Source organism: Moschus berezovskii, chromosome 28, assembly GCF_049115385.1.
Source record: "Moschus berezovskii isolate FMDL1 chromosome 28, NW_MosBer_1.0, whole genome shotgun sequence".
NCBI classification, from domain to species: domain Eukaryota; kingdom Metazoa; phylum Chordata; class Mammalia; order Artiodactyla; family Moschidae; genus Moschus; species Moschus berezovskii.
Genome location: NC_142487.1, coordinates 20,872,678 through 20,892,067, shown reverse-complemented (window position 1 = coordinate 20,892,067; position 19,390 = coordinate 20,872,678). Strand labels below are relative to the sequence as shown.

The 19,390-nt window shown below is 38.7% G+C and overlaps 1 protein-coding gene across 1 annotated transcript in view; it reads right to left on the bottom strand.

Annotated features, from left to right (window-relative positions):
* Positions 1-19,390, bottom strand: part of DCC (DCC netrin 1 receptor) — an 887,682-nt gene that overhangs the window by 710,262 nt on the left and 158,030 nt on the right. The window contains exon 3 of the mRNA XM_088833422.1: positions 8,672-8,956. Coding sequence (XP_088689548.1) covers positions 8,672-8,956 — 285 coding nt within the window. The remainder of the gene's footprint in view (positions 1-8,671; positions 8,957-19,390) is intronic.

The following is a 19,390-nucleotide window of genomic DNA, read 5'->3' as shown; positions in this document are numbered from 1 at the left end:
TAAATTTTACAGCTGACAGTAGAATCGCAGAAAACAAATGTTGCCATTATGATGTGTCAAAGTTAGTTTAGGGAACCCAGAAATCTTCATAATTTATATAAATGCATAATGCAACACTTAAAACTTTGCAGAAAAGTTATTTGTTATTCTAACTTTTTTTTCCCTTATAAAGAACCAACCAAAAGTATTTGAAATATTTCCTATTTGACCAATGTTGAATCAGCAAAGTTAAATTCTTAACTAAAGAGTGTCTTTCTAATAGGACTGAAGAAGACAAACTACCAGTTTCGTTAATTTTTTGTGACTTCTGAACTTAGAGGCTATGTTTTGCTTCCATACATCCTGAGAGAAAGCCTCTTCTTTATGTATGAGCTAGGGAAGACTACCTGACCCAGGGCTGCTAAGTGTCATATTCCTAGTAAATGCAGAGCTGACCATATGTCAGCCCAATAGACCCTTAGGGAAAGATAAAGTCTCTCCTTTTCAAGAAACGAGTATTCCTCATGGTGGCAAATACTCTCAAGCACATCGTTTTAGCTTTTAACCTTATAAGAAACAATAATCTTTCGGGGAATGACAGTTAAGGCTAGAATAGATAATCCATAAACACAGAAACACTAATGGATTTTGTGAAGGAGAGATCATTGGGGACATTAGGATGAAACAGCAAGAAAAATGTCATAACCCCCCCCCTCCCAGTATTCCAAGTACTGTCAACCTGGACCTTGTTGATTACCCCAAGTACTTATTAACAAATTCAAAACCCAAATGGATATTAGCTACTCATGGTCTTACATATCCAATAGCTTCAACTTACTAATATTTGAGACTTTGTTGCATCTGAATGGGATTTCATCAACTCTGTGAAGCACTGGTTATCTTAGTTATCCTGCATTGGTTTCAAGACCTAATAACTAATATATGAATAACTAATTCATACAATAAAACATGATTGTCCACTGGTTTCTGTGCTCTTCCCAGCTCAGGCTCTCCAAAAGGGCAGGATAAAGTTATCATCTGGAGTTGGAGGCAAATCATGTCATGAACTATATTCACTAAATGGGCAGTACACAATAAAAAGTATCAGATTTTCTTTCAGTCAGGTTTCTATGCAAAAATTAACTGACTTAAAACTTGTTTTTAAAGTCAGTGTAGTACAACAATACCCTATTTTATGAGACTGTTTTTTGGTCTGTAATTGTTATGTTTTGGCATTGGCTTTAAAGTTTTTAATCATTAGAATTTGTCTAGCAAATTTCTACTCTTAAATATTACAATCATAAAGGCAGAGTTGGGGATGAATGTGCGTATAATAACAAAAATGATTCCTGGTAGTGAGAAGATTTGGAAAGGCTGATCTACTGCAAACTCTTAACAGATAAAGAAAATAATAATTTTAGAGGATTGAAACTAATTGGTAACAACTAATAAAGAACACATACTAAGAAGTCTTATCCATCTGCTAAACCTTATTTCTAAGTCAGTGCCTTTTGTAATATCTCATATAGCCAAAGAAATGATGTTGATGGACAGGTAAGGATTCAAATCACATATCAGTGAGTTACTAGAGAGGAAATATGGGATACTCTGACTTCTAATAAATGTGTAAAGGAAATGCAGATAGAGACTACTGGGGATAAGTAGCACAAAGCATGAGCAGTTAACTACCAGGAGGTAAATGAATGTCCAGATATCCAGAATCAAAGTCAAGTAAATTATTACCAGAAAGATAATTTTGACATGAGAATCAAAATCTTTAAATTTGGAATTTCTGGGACGCCAAAGTAATCATGATAGTTACTAAGGGTTTGGCAACTCCAGGCATTGCACTTGGCCAATAAAATTGAAGCTTCATAACCACCCTGCGAAATGTACGATGTTACTTTCCACGTTTAGGAAGGTTAATAAATGTAGACGTAGATTAAGCAATTTGCTCTAATTGCACAGTCAGCAAGTGGGGAGACCGAGACTTGTACTTCCATGTCGGGTTCCCTGCTTGTTTTACAACCTTTATTATAATAACAGTTCAAACTGGGGATTTTAAATATTCATTGATTGATCAGTAGTAATTCAATGTGAACCCAATCCATCGAAATATATATGATATCCCACATGCTAATCCCTTCATATAATCTGGATTATATCTGGTATAATACTTAGGAAACACAAACCATCACACGGTTAAAAAATAATATGGTCTTCTATTTTGCTCTTTTTTCAAATTTATTTATTTTAATTGGAGGCTAATTACTTCACAATATTGTGGTGGTTTCTGCCCATTGACATGAATCAGCCACAGGCGTACATGTGTTCCCATCCTGAACCCCCTCCCATCTCCCTCCCCACCCCATCCCTCTGGGTTGTCCCAGTGCACTGGCTGTGAGCACCCTGTTTCATGCATCGAACTTGGACAGCTGATCTATTTGACATATGGTAATATACATGCGACGAGTTGACTCACTGGAAAAGACTCTGATGCTGGGAAAGGTTGGGGGTGGGAGGAGAAGGGGACGACAGAGAATGAGATGGCTGGATGGCATCGACTCTGTGGACATGAGTTTGAGTGAACTCCGGGAGTTGGCGATGGACAGGGAGGCCTGGCGTGCTGTGATTCATGGGGTCGCGGAGAGTCGAACACAACTGAGCAACTGAACTGAACTGAACTGAACTGAATATACATGTTTCAATGCTATTCTCTCAAATCGTCCCAACCTTGCCTTCTCCCAAGAGTTCAAAAATCTGTTCTTTGTATCTGTCTCTTTTGCTATCTCACATATAGGGTCTTTCTAAAGACACTAATGTCTAAAGATATTACCATCTTTCTAAATTCTCTATATATGTGTTAATATACTGTATTGGTATTTTTCTTTCTGACTTACTTCACTCTGTATAATAGGCTCCAGTTTCATCCACCTCATTAGAACTGATTAAAATGTGTTCTTTTTAATAGCTGAGTAATACTCAATTGTGTATATGTACCATGACTTTCTCATCCATTTGTCTGCCAATGGACATCTAGGTTGCTTCATGTCCTAGCTATTGTAAACAGGGCTGAAATGAACATTGCTATTTTCTAAGCACATAAAAAGAGAAGCATAAGAAATTATTTTACCCTTTATATAGCACGGCTTAGAGAATAGTTTTATTCAAAAGTAGCCTAACAAAAGAGAGCAGACAATGGGAAAATCCTTCAACACAGGAAAAAACGTTAAGTATGATCCAAAACTATCAGGTAATAGATTAATGTGATGTGTTCTTCACTTCTGTGTTTGTTTTCCTGAGTGTGTGTTTCTGCCATGAAATTCATTGCTCAAAAACCTTTGAGCGTTCCCATTGGAAGGACAGATGCTAAAGCTGAACTCCAATACTTTGGCCACCTCATGCGATGAGTTGACTCACTGGAAAAGAGTCTGATGCTAGGAAGGATTGGGGGTGGGAGGAGACGGGGACGACAGAGAATGAGATGGCTGAATGGCATCACCGACTCGATGGACATGAGTTTGAGTGAACTCCGGGAGTTGGTGATGGACAGGGAGGCCTGGCGTGCTGTGGTTCATGGGGTCGCAGAGAGTCAGACACGACTGAGCGACTGAACTGAACTGATTATCATTCTACAAATGGTTACCTCCTGATGATCTAGAACAGTAATCATCTCTATAAAGACCTTGCAAATTTTCCACCTGCTACTGCTGCTGCTAAGTCACTTCAGTCGTGTCTGACTCTGTATGACCCCATAGACGGCAGCCCACCAGGCTGCCCTGTCCCTGGGATTCTCCAGGCAAGAACACGGGAGTGGGTTGCCATTTCCTTCTCCAATGTATGAAAGCGGAAAGTGAAAGTGAAGTCGCTCAGTCGTGTCTGACCCTTAGCGACCCCACGGACTGCAGCCCACCAGGCCTCCATCCATGGGATTTTCTAGTCAAGAGTACTGGAGTGGCTTGCCATTGCCTTCTCCAGAAATTTTCCACTTAGAATTGATGTATTCCTTGTCTGTATTGATTTGAAACTAGAGAGGTTTACCTAAATTTACCAATCCTTGTGTTATGTTAGTCATATGGCTACATGAATTAACTGTCTGATTTGATCATAAATTTTAAAACAAATAACATGTCTTCTTTGATTTCCTCTACAGACCATTCCTTTGTAGAAATTATACAGCTAAATGTTAGCAAAGTGTAATTAACTTTGAAAATTAACTTTGAAATTTAATCAAACTATTAAAAAGCAGAGACATTACTTTGCCAACCAAGGTCCATCTAGTCAAGGCTATGGGTTTCCAGTGGTCATGTATGGATGTGAGAATTGGACTGTGAAGAAAACTGAGCACCGAAGAATTGATGCTTTTGAACTGTGGTGTTGGAGAAGACTCTCGAGAGTCCCTTGGACTGCAAGGAGATCCAGCCAGTCCATCCTAAAGGAAATCAATCCTGAATGTTCATTGGAAGGACTGATGCTGAAGCTGAAGCTCCAATACTTTGGCCACCTCATGAGAAGAGTTCACTCAATGGAGAAGACCCTGATGCTGGGAGGGATTAGGGGCAGGAGGAGAAGGGGACGACAGAGGATGAGATGGCTGGATGGCATCACTGACTCGATGGACATGAGTTTTAGTGGACTCCAGGAGTTGGTGACGGACAGGGAGGCCTGGCGTGCTGTGATTCATGGGGTTGCAAAGAGTCGGACATGACTGAGCGACTGAACTGAACAATGTTTAATGCACCTATCAGTTAATAATAGATTTTTCTTGATGAACAAATCCTGAAACTCTTTTAAAACCCCCAAACATGGTTTTCCTTCTAAATAATATGCCTTTTGGAAGGTTTGTATTAAAATTTATTCCAATAAAAATAAATATTATAGAGAAAAATCATTCAAAGTATATTTTAGTCCAATTTATTCCATTAAAACCCAATGTCTCTAATTACACAGATATTTAGTTCAAGTCTATCCAGGACCTACCGTCATCTAATTATAGTTAAACGAATGAACAACAGACTGAATTACCAATTGATCAATTCAATTAGGTCATTAAGAAAACTGAAATCAGAGTTCCAGTGTATAGGCCAGTTATTTCGGTCAACCTAGTGCCCAAAGCAGATTTATAATTCAGCAATTCAATCTACTGTTTGGCACTCAGACATGATGAAATCTGAATAAAATGAACTTGACAATCATAATGGCTACTTCAATCTCTCCTATGTTCACCATCACAGACAATGAGACATTTTAAACCATTTCAACTCTTCCTTAGTGTTTTGTTATAAATATTTCCCCCAAAAAAATTCTTTAACAGGACTCACTTAAAAATGTACAATTCCTCTTAATTTTATTTTTGTCTTAAAACATTAATCGACAGATTAAATGAGTTACTTTTTCTATCTTTAAATGAAAGAAATAATTACTCCTTTAACCTTGAAAATATACAAAGTCATGGGAAAATTTCTTTTTAAACTTTGTAATCTGATTTGAGCCACAGTAACACCACTGCTGCTGCTGCTGCTGCTAAGTCGCTTCAGTCGTGTCTGACTCTGTGCGACCCCATAGACGGCAGCCCACCAGGCTCACCCATCCCTGGGATTCTCCAGGCAAGAACACTGGAGTGGGTTGCCAGGAAAAGTGCTGCTACCTAGCTTCAACTGAGAATGATGCCATACCCCGCTCTTAATTACATCCGGTAAGTCTCCAACACCTGTTGTTAATATCCCCCCATCCAGCGGCCCTTCTCAACCCCTTCTGATACCATTTTAGCAGCAGTTTTGATCAGTTCTCTCCAGAATTAATGCTGCACTTTCTACCACATCCTTCTTACTGCTGTTTGTCACCCTTGCTTCCAGGTTTTCCACCAGCACCTCCTGTGCCTCACGGCCCACTTGAACGGAACAGAAAAGCTTCTTTCTTTTCTCTCGGTTGTGCTGATGGGGCTCTTTCCTCCTGGTGTAATCTTCTCTTTGCCTACCTACTACTGTTTCTTCAAGACTGGCACATTGGTGTTTCTGCTATAACTCAGTGGCACTCCGTATTTCTTCTTCCAAAACACTGCCTACTTGCTTTGTCTGCTTCCCGCACTAGACGGTACTTTTGGGGGGCATTATCTTTCAACTTTGTATCCCTAGCCACCTGTGTGATGGCGAGTACATAAGATTCGCTCAAAAGTTTATTGAACAAAGTATTTGTGTAGTGAATAAACTTCCACTACTTGCTGAAACACGGTATTTCCAAAGAATTCATTAATTCTTAAAATCTGAATTTTATGAATCTTAGTTACTTGGTGATATTAGGTACCTGACACATAGAAGTGACAACTAGAAATGTATTCTAATAAATTTGAATAAGGATATCAAATTATATGCTTTTTAGAAATGGATAACTCTCCACACACATCACAAAATGAAAATATGAGTTGTGGTAAAAAAAAAAACAAGTGTTGAACCAAGCTGCAAAACTTCAAATTAGCATTTATATTTCAAATTAAATCATAAACAGATGTATTCATTCATCAATATAATATCTAAATGACTGTGGAAAAATTTATTTTTTAAAGAGTGGTAACAATACAGGTCACATTGATGCTTCTAAGTCATGTTACTAATATGATGGACTTCTATTTTAACTGAGTTTATCTTACCCTATTAAATGTGCATTTGTATAAAGAATGGACGATATAGCTATGCAATTATGACTTCCTCAGATTGGTACTTCTAGAAAGTAGAAATTGATTCAGAAAGCATTGGCATGATTTTAAGAATGAGAAAAATCACAATGGCAACTAAAAGAAGCTGAAATTGAGCATTCATCCAGTTACTCAATCTCTCTCTCAGTTTTGTACTTGTGATAGATTTAACCTCTAAACCAGCTTGCAATCTTGGCGATAAATGGGACAAATGTGGTCCTTCAACAGATTCTTTATGGGGTCAACAGTATAGAAGACAGGCTTAATCACGTATGCTAATGGCACAGGTCTGTTTGCTACCTCAGCTCATAACTCCTTTGTGGAATTTGTATTTGAATTCATAAAACTTGCAGAAACATACTCATTATATGTAATAATTTTTTAAAATAGTAGTTCTTATCCAGGTAAGAAATACCCATACACCTCCGAAGTACACTTATGTATTCCTGACTTTAGCTGGATAACAATATGAAATTTGGTTTTAAGTAAATCCCCATGGATTACAATGCAAATGTGTTTCACAAGGTGAACAAATAAATGTAAACGGCAATTTGATGATTATGCCTCTATGTCTTTCAAAAGTTTCCCTTTCAGATTTAATATTTAATTAGTCCAACTTTATCCCTTAACACCATTAGAAAACAGACTTTTTGGTCATATTAAGATAATCAAACATATTCTTGCCAATTTTCCACGTGGCTTACCTGGGTTTCTCATCTGATTGAGATACATTATTTAGGCTATGTGAATATAAATATTTAAAATTTTTGTGTATCTAATGGCTACCTAAATAAATGCATGCACGTGCTGGGAATAAACACTACAGTTGCATCTGTCACTGCCCAGAGGATGGAAGAACACAGTGTCACTGATGGTTATTGACACAATTAAATCAGTATCCTTGTGACAAAGAGTCCACAAAAGAGTTAGAAGAGGTTTCAGAGACGTCCTTACTAAAGTCTTGGAAGCTTGCAACTGAATTACCAGTTTGCATTTGGAGTGACATATGGATGTTACCCTCTACTTAGCTGAGTGACTAGTAATAATTACACCCAGGATGTTGAGACAGAGCCAAAGTCAGCGCTTTGACAGCGAGTCTGTCACAATTACTTAAGTGTTGCTTTTTTTGTGAGTCTCACAAATGAGTCTAAGCAAATCCTAGAAGTAAAATTAAATGAGAAAGTAGATATTACCGGGCTGGCCAGAAAGTTCATTTGGGATTTTACAAAATACTCAAACTAACGTTTTGGCCAACCCAATACACAGCCGTAAGAAGGTAGCAGCTATTGGACAGGATCTTAAAAATTGTCCATTCCAATCATCAATTATTTAGGAGAGAAAAATGAGCCCAGAATCTTAAGGATTTTGCAGGGAAGACAGAGGGAGGGAGATAAGAGATGGAGAGAAACAGCTTTCTTTATCATTTCAGTCGCATTGGACGGTAGCCACTTCTGTGTCCAGAACTCAAAACTTCCAGGCTCTGTGTCAGTCTCACTCATTTCAGGATCCTTAGTACTTAGTGCGATGCTCCTCAGAAATGAGTATCCATGTGGATGAGCACATGAATGTTCAGTGGTAACTTGGGGAAGGCTCTTAACCTTGCTAAACCTCACCTTCATCCTCTGAAAACAGGGACAAAGGTAACTACCTCTTAGATTATTAGCAAAGGAAATTTAAAATAATAATAATAATAATGTTTAGCAATGGTCTTTGCACAAAGAAGCACTTGTTGAGTACTAATGGAATGAGTGAGTGAATGAAGTCAATCATAACGAAAATACCCGTTTCTCTGGAAAGTTCTACCACAAGACATGGAAAGATAAGAAAAGCTTTTGGCATATCCTTTTCTAATGGTTCATTTAGAAAAGAAGGAAAATATAAAACTAAACCCAATAAACAATACAGAACTTAAACATAACTACCAAATATGTGTTCAAGGAAAAATTATTCAAACTACTCTAGAAAACATAATTCTGAAGAGAATAAAGAACACTGCAACACCTGATAAGACTCTGACTTCTGCTTCATTTCCTGTTCTTGAGCTGGCTGGATTCCGGGCTAAGCATCGATAGATCCCAATGTCCCCTGGTTGAAGTCGACTGATTTGCAAGGCTCCAGAGGGCAAGACCACCACACGGGAGTCACCAGGGATGGGAGGCAGGTCTTGCTGGTTTTTCTGCCAGTGTATTGTCGGCATCGGCTCCCCAATGACTTCACACTTGAGTAACACTGTGTCGCCCATGAAAGCAGTGATAGATTCTGTCTGGGAGAGGAACCTCAGGGGTCCTAGGAGAAACACAAAGAATGAAGAATAAATCTTTCAGATGGTCACAATCATCCCCAAATAAGATAATCACACCTGTATTCTTGATAGAAAACCAAAATAAAAGTACTTCGGTTACATGATGAATAGAGTTGACTCACTGGAAAAGACCCTGATGCTGGGAAAGATGGAGGGCAGGGGGAAAAGGGGACAGCAGAGGGTGACAAGGTTGGATGGCATCAGCGACTCAGCGGACATGAGTTTAAGACAACTGGGAGTTGGTGATGGACAGGGAAGCATGGTGCGCTGCAGTCCACACAGTCGCAAAGAGTCGGACACAACTGAGTGACTGAACAACAAAAGCAGTTTCAAGAAAGATGGGCCGTATTAACCATCAATTATAGTAACAGAGAACAGTCTTTCGTAGATTGACTGCTTAAGATAAATGACCATCAGAATTTTTCAGTTACGCTGTGGCGGAATGAAAACATGTTTGAGTAGGAATTAGACTATTTTTTTATTTCCAGCTTGTCTGGGCCACCTACTTTGTGTGAGTCTTCCAGTAACTTGTCTCATTTCTTTGGGCTATAAAATGGGATAACAGTAAATTCAGCTCATACAACTACTGTGATGCTCATTTGAAATAACATGTAAAAAGATACACAGATAATTAAGCAAAGGTAGGGAAACAAGAAAAGAACAAAAAATAAATAAAAACTGACCACTACTGAGCATAAAGCATGGTAAGAGAAGCCTCCTCCACCATGACATTACATATTAAAAGGTAGAAGATATTTGGAGCCTGCCATCTTGAACCTCCTTCTGTGAACAGATGGATTATTTGTGACCCTAATGCTTTGACCATGAAAGCATTTCTTTATGATTGCAAACATATTTGAATGAATTTTGTCACCACTGACGGATCCTGGCAATTTTATTTTCTAGAGTTAATTCGAATTAATGATTTTAATTTATTTATCTTTTATTCATCATAGTTATATTCTATTTTTTTTTAATTTACTGGAGTTGGTTTCATTGTATGTGCATTTCACAATAAGATGTGATTCATTCATCATTTTGGGTTTCATGTCAAGTTTTGTCGCTCAAATTTATATTACTATAATTTTTATTTTATAGATTTATTTTAACTAAGCCAAAATTTCCTAGGTCTTGGTTTAAATTGTGTAAGGAAACTTTCTACCAATGTTTAGTCAATAACAAATTCTAATGTGTTCAGTGTGAAGTACTGTTAATTTTATTTAGGGATATATTAATTCTTACAAACCTAACTCTCCAGGTAATCTGATAAAAGTTTTGCTGGGGTGAAAAGTATGAAGGCACAACAGCCTAGTTTAAAACATCATAATTTAACATGGGAGACAATCAGGAAAGCTGTGGAGAAGTCTCATGTTCTAGGTTAAGGTAATATTTCACATCCCTTTCAAAGATTATTCTTTTGAGCCACAAAATAGCTGAATCCAAGAAAAAAGAAAACATATCAATATCATATTCAGAATAGATAAAGCTTGCCAAAGACGGTATGCCACTTTTATAGTCACACTCATAAACAGACCTTCAGACCTGGAGATGTGACATTATGGTTTAGCAAGAACAATACATTCTAGACCATACAGAAACAGTAACTTTGATGCACATGTTAATTTATCAATTCAAATTTATCCTACACATAGGTACTAAAATTACTCATCTGGAGTCTGGATCCATGGAGCTGTGATTTGTCTCAGCAGTACAGATGTTTCTTCAGTGGGAGCCAACCATATGCTTAATTTTCTCCCTATTTAGCTAGCTGGAACTAATCTGTAACTATGCTGGATCCACCACTGAATGAAGAGCAAAAGAAATCAGAAAACTTGTGCTTTGTCTCCTTGTTCAAAGTCCAGTTTCCAAGCTGTTGGTAGTGTAGAATCTTGAGCACATTCAAAAGAAGGCACCTTAATCTACAACTGATTAGCTTCAATATGGATTTAAAGCATGTACTTGAACAGAGAATGGTTTATATGTACTGCATAAAGCAAATCTGCAATGAGATGTGGCCAGATGTCGTGATGGTTACATGGGTCAAGATATTTTTCAAACACATTTCTGACTTGTTTATTTGATAACGTTCTTCTTGGTGTTCATCCCTAGCATTTTATTTAGTTAAGGAAACATAGCTTGGGAATAATTTACCCACACCTATGAGTTATACATTTTATAAAAAGTAGATAAGAATAAAACATTTGTGATCAATTGACATAGTATCTGGATACTTTTATATATTCATATATATGATCCTATACAAGTTAACACATACTGGATAAAACTGTAAACACGTATTTTACATCTGAATGTCTGTGGTATTCCAAAAATTCACTTGCAGAGTTCTAGACTTAGAATAAAACATAAATTGAAAGAGCAATTCAAACTGTACTCAATAGACGATTTCTTTATATAAACTTCATCTAGCCCAAAGAATCATAGACGCGGCATGAGAATGTATATGAATACAATTAGGCTTAATGGAATTGGCCACTATTGTGCGTGCGTATTCACTGTGCATTCTATGGTGATTTCAGATCTTAATAAACAGGGGGTCGGGATCTACTCTAACTTAAAATTTAATGAAACAATGTTTGAAAACTTCAGATAGTGGATTATTTGATGTAGTGAAAAAATATAAACATGATTTGTAGCTTTTCCTTTTTGTCTCTACAAAAGAAACCCCACATATCATAAAGCAATTCTAAGTTTATGAGATTCCATATGGCTTGAATTAGTGCTCCTGATATTGTGCTACCTTTGTGTACTCACATCTCATGGCAGTGTAACAAACCAGCAACAGTATTAAAATAAGAATTTATAGCCTATCAACTTCGTACTATATTTTCAAAGCATAAGTACAAGCACCTAGTTATAAACTTTAAACTCACTGCAATTTATAAGGATGAAATATAGTATTTTCATAAGTCATTTAATGCTCTAATTCAATATAAAGGTATAATTTTCATAGGTATACTTTTAATTATATCCTTATGAAAACCAGTTACCTGCTTATTAAGAACCTTTTCATGGATAAAGTGTGGTTCAACTCATTGGATCACATTTGACTAACTGTAAGCATAGTGGGGGGCTTCCCTGGTGTCTCAGTGGTAAAGAATCTGCCTGCCAATGCAAGAGATGCAGGTTCAATCCCTGGGTTGGAAAGATCCCTTGGAGAAGGAAACGGTAACCCACTCCCGCATTCTTGTCTGGAGAATCCCTTGGACAGAGAAGCCTGGAGGGCTACAGTCCACAGGGTTTCAAAGAGCAAGACATTTCTTAACAACTAAACAACAACAATCATAGCAAGAATGGTATTCCTATCACTACCCTTTTCTCACCTAAATCCATCCTAAACATAGTCAAAAGATTAGTGTTTCTAAATCACGAAAAGTTTGGTTTCACTCAAGAAACTCTAAAATTCCATTTTCTAGTACTGTCTTAGACAAATATCCTGTTACCCAAGAATCCACACAGTGTTCCTTCCAGGCTCACCTTCCACAACTCCTGGAAAAAAATACTCAGATCTATTGACCAGGTCTAGACCTGGCTCCTTCTGGATGGTATTTCTCATGATATTTCCTCTAAAGAGGTATACCTTCTCCCCTAAGATCTCCCTACCAAAACTGTAGTCCTTCTTGGAGTACTAAGTCAAAAAAATCCTCTTTTCCTTAATCTTACTTACTGGAAATCATCTCTCAATCCTTTAATTTTTAAAGGACGTATAGATAGTATGACAGTTGATGGCATAAATAAAAGGATGATCAGTATTTACATGCTTGTATATGTGTTTTTTAGTCCACAGAGTATAGCAAATATCTACTGAAAGAAAAATATATAGATATTTACTGAGGCTCTGTGTCTATGTAGACTACTGCAAGACTGCAAATCTTGATAATTGCATTTGAGTGCGGGTTTATCACTTTCTAATCTACTCTGTGGCAGTTTGGGACAGCAAATAATATACCTGGGTGCCAGATTACCTTGGGTCACTTCTGTGGTTCATCATTTAGCCAGATCTTGGCTTATTCAAGAAAAAACAGAAAACAGAACAGCCAATTCAAAAGTCACCATAAATAGCAACTGATCATCTCTAACCATTGCTGCTGCTGCTGCTAAGTCACTTCAGTCGTGTCCGACTCTGTGTGACCCCATAGACGGAAGCCCACCAGGCTCCCCCATCCCTGGGATTCTCCAGGCAAGAATACTGGAGTGGGTTGCCATTTCCTTCTCCACTCTAACCATTAAGAGGATGCTTTTTGACTTGGCATCAACCAACTGGGTAAAATTCTGGGATGGGGCTTCTGGTAATTTTAAAAACCAAGTGTAATCTCCCTCTTCTTTCTGGGAATGTCTCACTTTTGGCATTGTTAGTATTTTTTTTTTTTAATTGTTGCTCCTTTCCTCCATTTGACATCAACCTGTAAATGGAGAAACAATACCAAACAAAACAATATCAAAATGAAAAATCCAAAGAACAGAAAACCCTAAATAAACGCTCAAAGTTGGCCTCAGGGTCTACATTTCACAAGAACCATCAACTCAACCTTCTCGCAGTGTGACTTATTGGAGAACTATTAGATCCAGATCAATGACACAGGGAACTTGAGTTTTATCATTGATCCTATTCTGTTCCTTCATAAACTACCTCCTTTAATTCTCACAACAGCTCTTTGAGTAACTGTCGCTACCTTACAGATGGAACTTGGAAGCAAACTCATTCAAATGTTTACATTATGTACAATTGTTTAAAGAAAGTTTTGTCCTGAATAATACTCTTTGAAATATCCTATTTTCCCAAGCTAAGTGAAAATGTCCCCAAAAGAGTTTCTTTTATGTAACAGTACCTCCTGGCTCCTCAACCCCCAAGTATCAGCATAATACTTGTAAACTCCTTTTAGTAAGTACACTCTGCCCCAGATTGAATTCTTACAAACTTCAGCCTGAAGAATTTTGCCATTAAAAATAGCACATGAACCTATGGCTGGTGTTTCTACGGAAGCCTTTCACAGTTAGCCTTGCGGGAAGGCTGTTTGCAAGAATGAATTGTGGTCAAGGTTCCTATCTTCTTGGTTAGCCTGGCCCAGGATTCTAAGACAGGTTTAAATCTAAGAAGACCTGGGCTTGTCAGAGAAGTCTCATCACAGCTAACTGACAGGTTTACACATTACCTGCACCTCTGGATATTAACAAAGGTCCGCACCTACTACCGAGAAGGACAGACCTGGAGATGTGATGTTACGGTTCAGCAAGAACAATTCATTCTAGACCATACAGAAACAGTAACTTTTTGCACATGGTAATTTATCAACTGAAACTTATCCTACAAACAGGTACTAAAATTACTCATCTGGAGTCTGGATCCATCTGCAGTTCAGGAACCATAATAAGGAAAGAAAATACTGTATTTACATATGGACAAGTCAGGCACGTATATGTGGTGACTCCAATTTATTCCTTGTGACATGATAAGGAATTATAAACACAGACACTAATAACTCAGATTCTATAAGCTGCTAATAGTAAATGTGCCTGGACTTCAACATTAGGAGTTTTATTGATGTCAACTATCCTAATTACATAGGAAGCATTAAATGTTAGCAAGAGGTATATAGCCATTATGAGTGTAACAAGGAGAAATGGGGGTTCCCTGTTTATTTCAGTTTCTGTAAAGGATCCTTCCTAATTCTCTAACACTAATTTTAACACTAAAAGGATTCATTAAGTATCTATTTGTATAGGTTACTTTGTTAAATGTTCTTCAAGGCCTGATAAACAGCCATAACTATAATTCTTTTCTGGAACATTTACTAACTATACTAAGACTTAATCACCTGGCATTTAATAGTGCCAACACAGTACCAGAATTCTCATGTCCTCGGAGGGGCCTTCCTCAAATCTAGATAGGATTATTCCTATATGCCTCCAGTTATTCCTATATGCCTCCTTTGCAACATCTACTTCAGTTATAATTTATTAACTGTGGAATTAATTTAATAGCCATCTTCCCAGCTAATCTGTAAATTCCAGATAAGTAGAGCTGGTTCTATTGTATTCTGTACTCTGTACACCCAGTGCATGGCGTATCATTATCCATCAGTATATGTTGAATGAAAAGATAAGTATGATTGATTCGGCAAATATCCCAGACTGTTATACATCAGGAAACGTAGGAAGAAGAGCATAAAGAAAGAGAGAAAACAAAGATTTCTTCACGGAAAGTGAAAAAGGGTTGAAGCTATTAGACATACAAAGTCAACCCATACAGATCTTCATTTGAAAGGATTGGGGAGGGCAAGTGTCGAGTCCATCCAAGAAAATTTTGTCTAAGCCCGATAAGTTCAAATTGTGGAACAGTGATGTTTCTAATGAGATTTCCCATCCTTCCTTCAAATCACTGTCCTGGGAAACAAGCTTATCAATGGTCTCAGGACCAGCCCCATCCCAGCTGGGACAGACTGGGTAGTGGCTCCAGTCATCAGTCAGGCTCTGGCCAATACATTTTTTTTTTTTTTTCAGGAGCTCAGCACAACCAAACTGTTGGCTGTCAGCTGGGCAGTAGAAATGTTAATAGCAAAGCAGCAAACATTTTTCATTTGGGCTTTTCCTTTGTGATGCTAAAAAATGAGGTAAAAAATCACCATGGCAATGAATACAAAGCTGGTAAATCTGCAGGGACATCAAAAGTGTTAGGCTCTCGGAATTAAAACAATGAGAACAATAGTCTCTCTGCACCCTGCTACCCATGCACGCGTGCACACACACACACACATACACCACACACACACACACACACCCCACACACACACACACACACCACACACACACACACACACACACACACACACACCCCACACACACACACACACACCACACACACACACACACCCCCCACACACACACACACACACCACACACACACACACACACACACACACACACACACCCCACACACACACACACACACCACACACACACACACACACACACACACACACACACACACACACACACACACATGGACTAGGAGAGAATCTTTCCATGAGGTGTAGTCACCAAGTTTGGAGAGCTTAGACATGCACTCTCATTCACTTAAAACTAAACTACTTTTGCTCTGTAAGCTGAAGTGGGAATTTTCCAGTGGAAATATTCCATTCCAGGTTTATGCCAAGACTCTCCTCTTCCTCCTGGGAGGCCTCTCCACCCACAGAGCTCCCAGACTGGGCCTATTCCTTCTTTTAAATTCTAATCTCAGCGTGGCACATGCTTCTGATTTGCTCTCTGGCCTCCTTGGCAGACTATCAGGATCCCTGTCTCCTCCTATAGAAGGGCTAATTATTAAGTAATTAAAGTTCATTTCATAAAAGCAGACATCAATCGGGGGACAGACCTTGTGGTTGCAAACCCTGTCTTGCTTTTAAGTATTCAGCATTGTGGTCAGATCCCTCGACTGCCAGAGGAGAGCTGCCTTCAACGCTTTGTTTGCTCCAAATTAAAGCCTCGCAGCTACGTCCCTTCAAAGCCAGACCTTGTTGGCCCCCTTTTAATTTTCAAATTAGCCCAGGGGAAGAGAATAGACATAATTCAAAGAGAGGTTTTCCAGATTTGGTTGCTTTTCAGCGGCCAGAAGACCAACAAAGGATTCTTAGAATACGTTACAAGCATATTTCTCTATGTTCCTCTGAGAGTTATCATTTTCCTTCTTTATTTTTTCCCCCACTTTTTTGCTTTTGTTTCAGCATCTTCATTTTCACTGGTGAAATGATGGGCTTCTAGGTGGCTGGCTGAAAAGTGGCGGCTGGAACGTGGCACTGCCAAACCAAGTCTAGGATGTGTATCTGGAGGGTGCCAGTCACTCTCCGTCAGTGTGTGGTCTGGGAAGAAATATCAGAACTCAGATGATGTAACTCAGATGTTGAACTCAGAAGGATGTAACAGAAGAAGTAAGAAAGGGCAAGAAAACTGTAGGCAAATGACACAGTTTGTCCAGCTCTGCAAGATTAGAAGCACGTAAAGAACTCATTTCCTTGGCAAAAAAAAAAAAATAGGGAGAAATATTATCATATAAGACTTTCTCGGAATCACCCATGTGGTTTATTCAACATAAACACTCTAGGGACTGCCCTGGTGGCTCCAGTGGCTAAGAATCCACCTCTCAATGAAGATGACACAGGTTCCATTCCTGGTCCGGAAAGAACCCACATGCTGTGGGGCAACTAAGCCCATGCGCCACAAGTATGGAGCCTGTGCTCTAGAGCCTGTGCTCTGCAACAAGAGAAGGCACAACAATGAGAAGCCCATGCATGGCAACTGAAGAGCATCCCCTGCTCCCTGCAACCAGGCGAAGCCTGCCTGCAGCAATGAAGACCCAGCATAGCCAAAAAGAAATACATAAATTAAACACTCTCGAAAACTAAGATCATGGCATCTGGTCCCATCACTTCACGGGAAATAGATGGGGAAACAGTGTCAGACTTTATTTTGCGGGGGCTCCGAAATCACTGCAGATGGTGATTGCAGCCATGAAATTAAAAGACACTTACTCCTTGGAAGGTAAGTTATGACCAATATAGACAGCATATTAAAAAGCAGAGATATTACTTTGCCAACAAAGGTCCGTTTAGTCAAAGCTATGGTTTTTCCAGTGGTCATGTACGGATGTGAGAGTTGGATTGTAAAGAAAGCAGAGCACCAGAGAATTGATGTTTTAAACTGTGGTGCTGGAGAAGACTCCTGAGAGTCCCTTGGACTGCAAGGAGATCCAACCAGTCCATCCTAGAGGAGATCAGTCCTGGGTGTTCATTGGAAGGACTGATGCTGAAGCTGAAGCTCCAATACTTTGGCCATCTCATGCAAAGAGCTGACTCATTGGAATAGACCCTGATGCTGGGAGGGATTGGGGGCAGGAGGAGAAGGGGACGACACAGGATGAGATGGCTGGATGGCATCACTGACTCAATGAAGGTGGGTGAACTCCAGGAGTTGGTGATGCACAGGGAGGCCTGGCGTGCTGTGATTCATGGGGTCGCAAAGGGTCAGACACGACTGAGTGACTGTACTGAACTGAACAGGCTGGTATTTTTTCCCAGATCTTTGAAAACTGATTACACATTAGACTTGGAACCAAGTGGTCATTTTGGGAACTCCTGTAATCCAAGCGTGCCAGTTCGAATAGAAGTCTATCATCATTTCATCAACTAGCCTTGCTAGATTCTTGGCCTTCCTATCCATTGGATCAATTCAGGATTCTTCAAGTCACCCTTGTCAATAGCAGCCTTAGGGCCTCTGGTAGCCAACATCACACCTTCATAAGAATTCACAAAGGGTGCTCTCTTTGAAGGGGTAAGTTTACAAAGGTCTTCCATGGGATTGGCTAGCAAATCTAGAGTTGGGTTTCAGGGCCTGCCGAACCTTCTCTTTGAGACTTTTCTCACACATGAACTACACCCACATGTAACTGACAGCTCTGTCCACCATCTCTTGACGTCATGATCCGCAATCAGTCAAGCATGATTCAGCTTGGCCCATCCATGTCTTTTGTCAACTCTGGGGTCAACAGAGGCAGATCTTAGAAGCATGCTTCCAGGTAGCAAGTTAATAACTATTTTTCTTCACCCTTCTGAGCTATTATGCAATATGTATGTCCCAGAACATGAGTAAATAACGAACAGAGCTATATCACCTCTTCCTCAAAGTTACATGGTATTGTATTCAGAGAGTGATTCTTTTTCAAATTTAATCAAATCATATTGAACATCAATGCCATTTTTGTCATATGAGTTGATCCACTACCTTTGAAAAGTGATTCTCAGTGTACATCATAACAATGGAACTCAAGAACTTCACTTCTAGGAATCTTTCCATAAACATATGAAGAAAAAAGCTATACACACAGACACAATTATTCAGTACAGCATTATTTAAAATAGTGAACATGAGAAATGAGCTAATTGTACAACTGATGATTGCTTTAGCAAATTATGGAATATCCAGCTTACTTAACATAATACAACCATATAAAATTCTTAATATTTTTTAAAGTGAGGAAAATTATTTTTTCCTTTTTTGGCCTAGAACAAGAGTATCTGAAAGTATACAAAGGGACATTTTGCTAATGATTCTAACCCTCTATTCAGTGTGGATTAAAAAAAAACTATTCACAAGCATATTGATTTTCATGAAAAGATGTTTACCTCCACAGGCTTTGACAATAACTTTATTTTCATTCTCTACTTTGCAGATAAAATTCTTATTACAAAACCTGAGGTTGGTTTATAATCAATAGTAATGAATAATTTTACAGAATTCAGGCTCAGGCTTTCCATCAGCCTTAAATTTCATTACGCATGGCTAACAAGTGGTCACAACATTCAGGAAAGCTGATTATGAATGTGGCCTATATTTGCTGGGCCAACCTG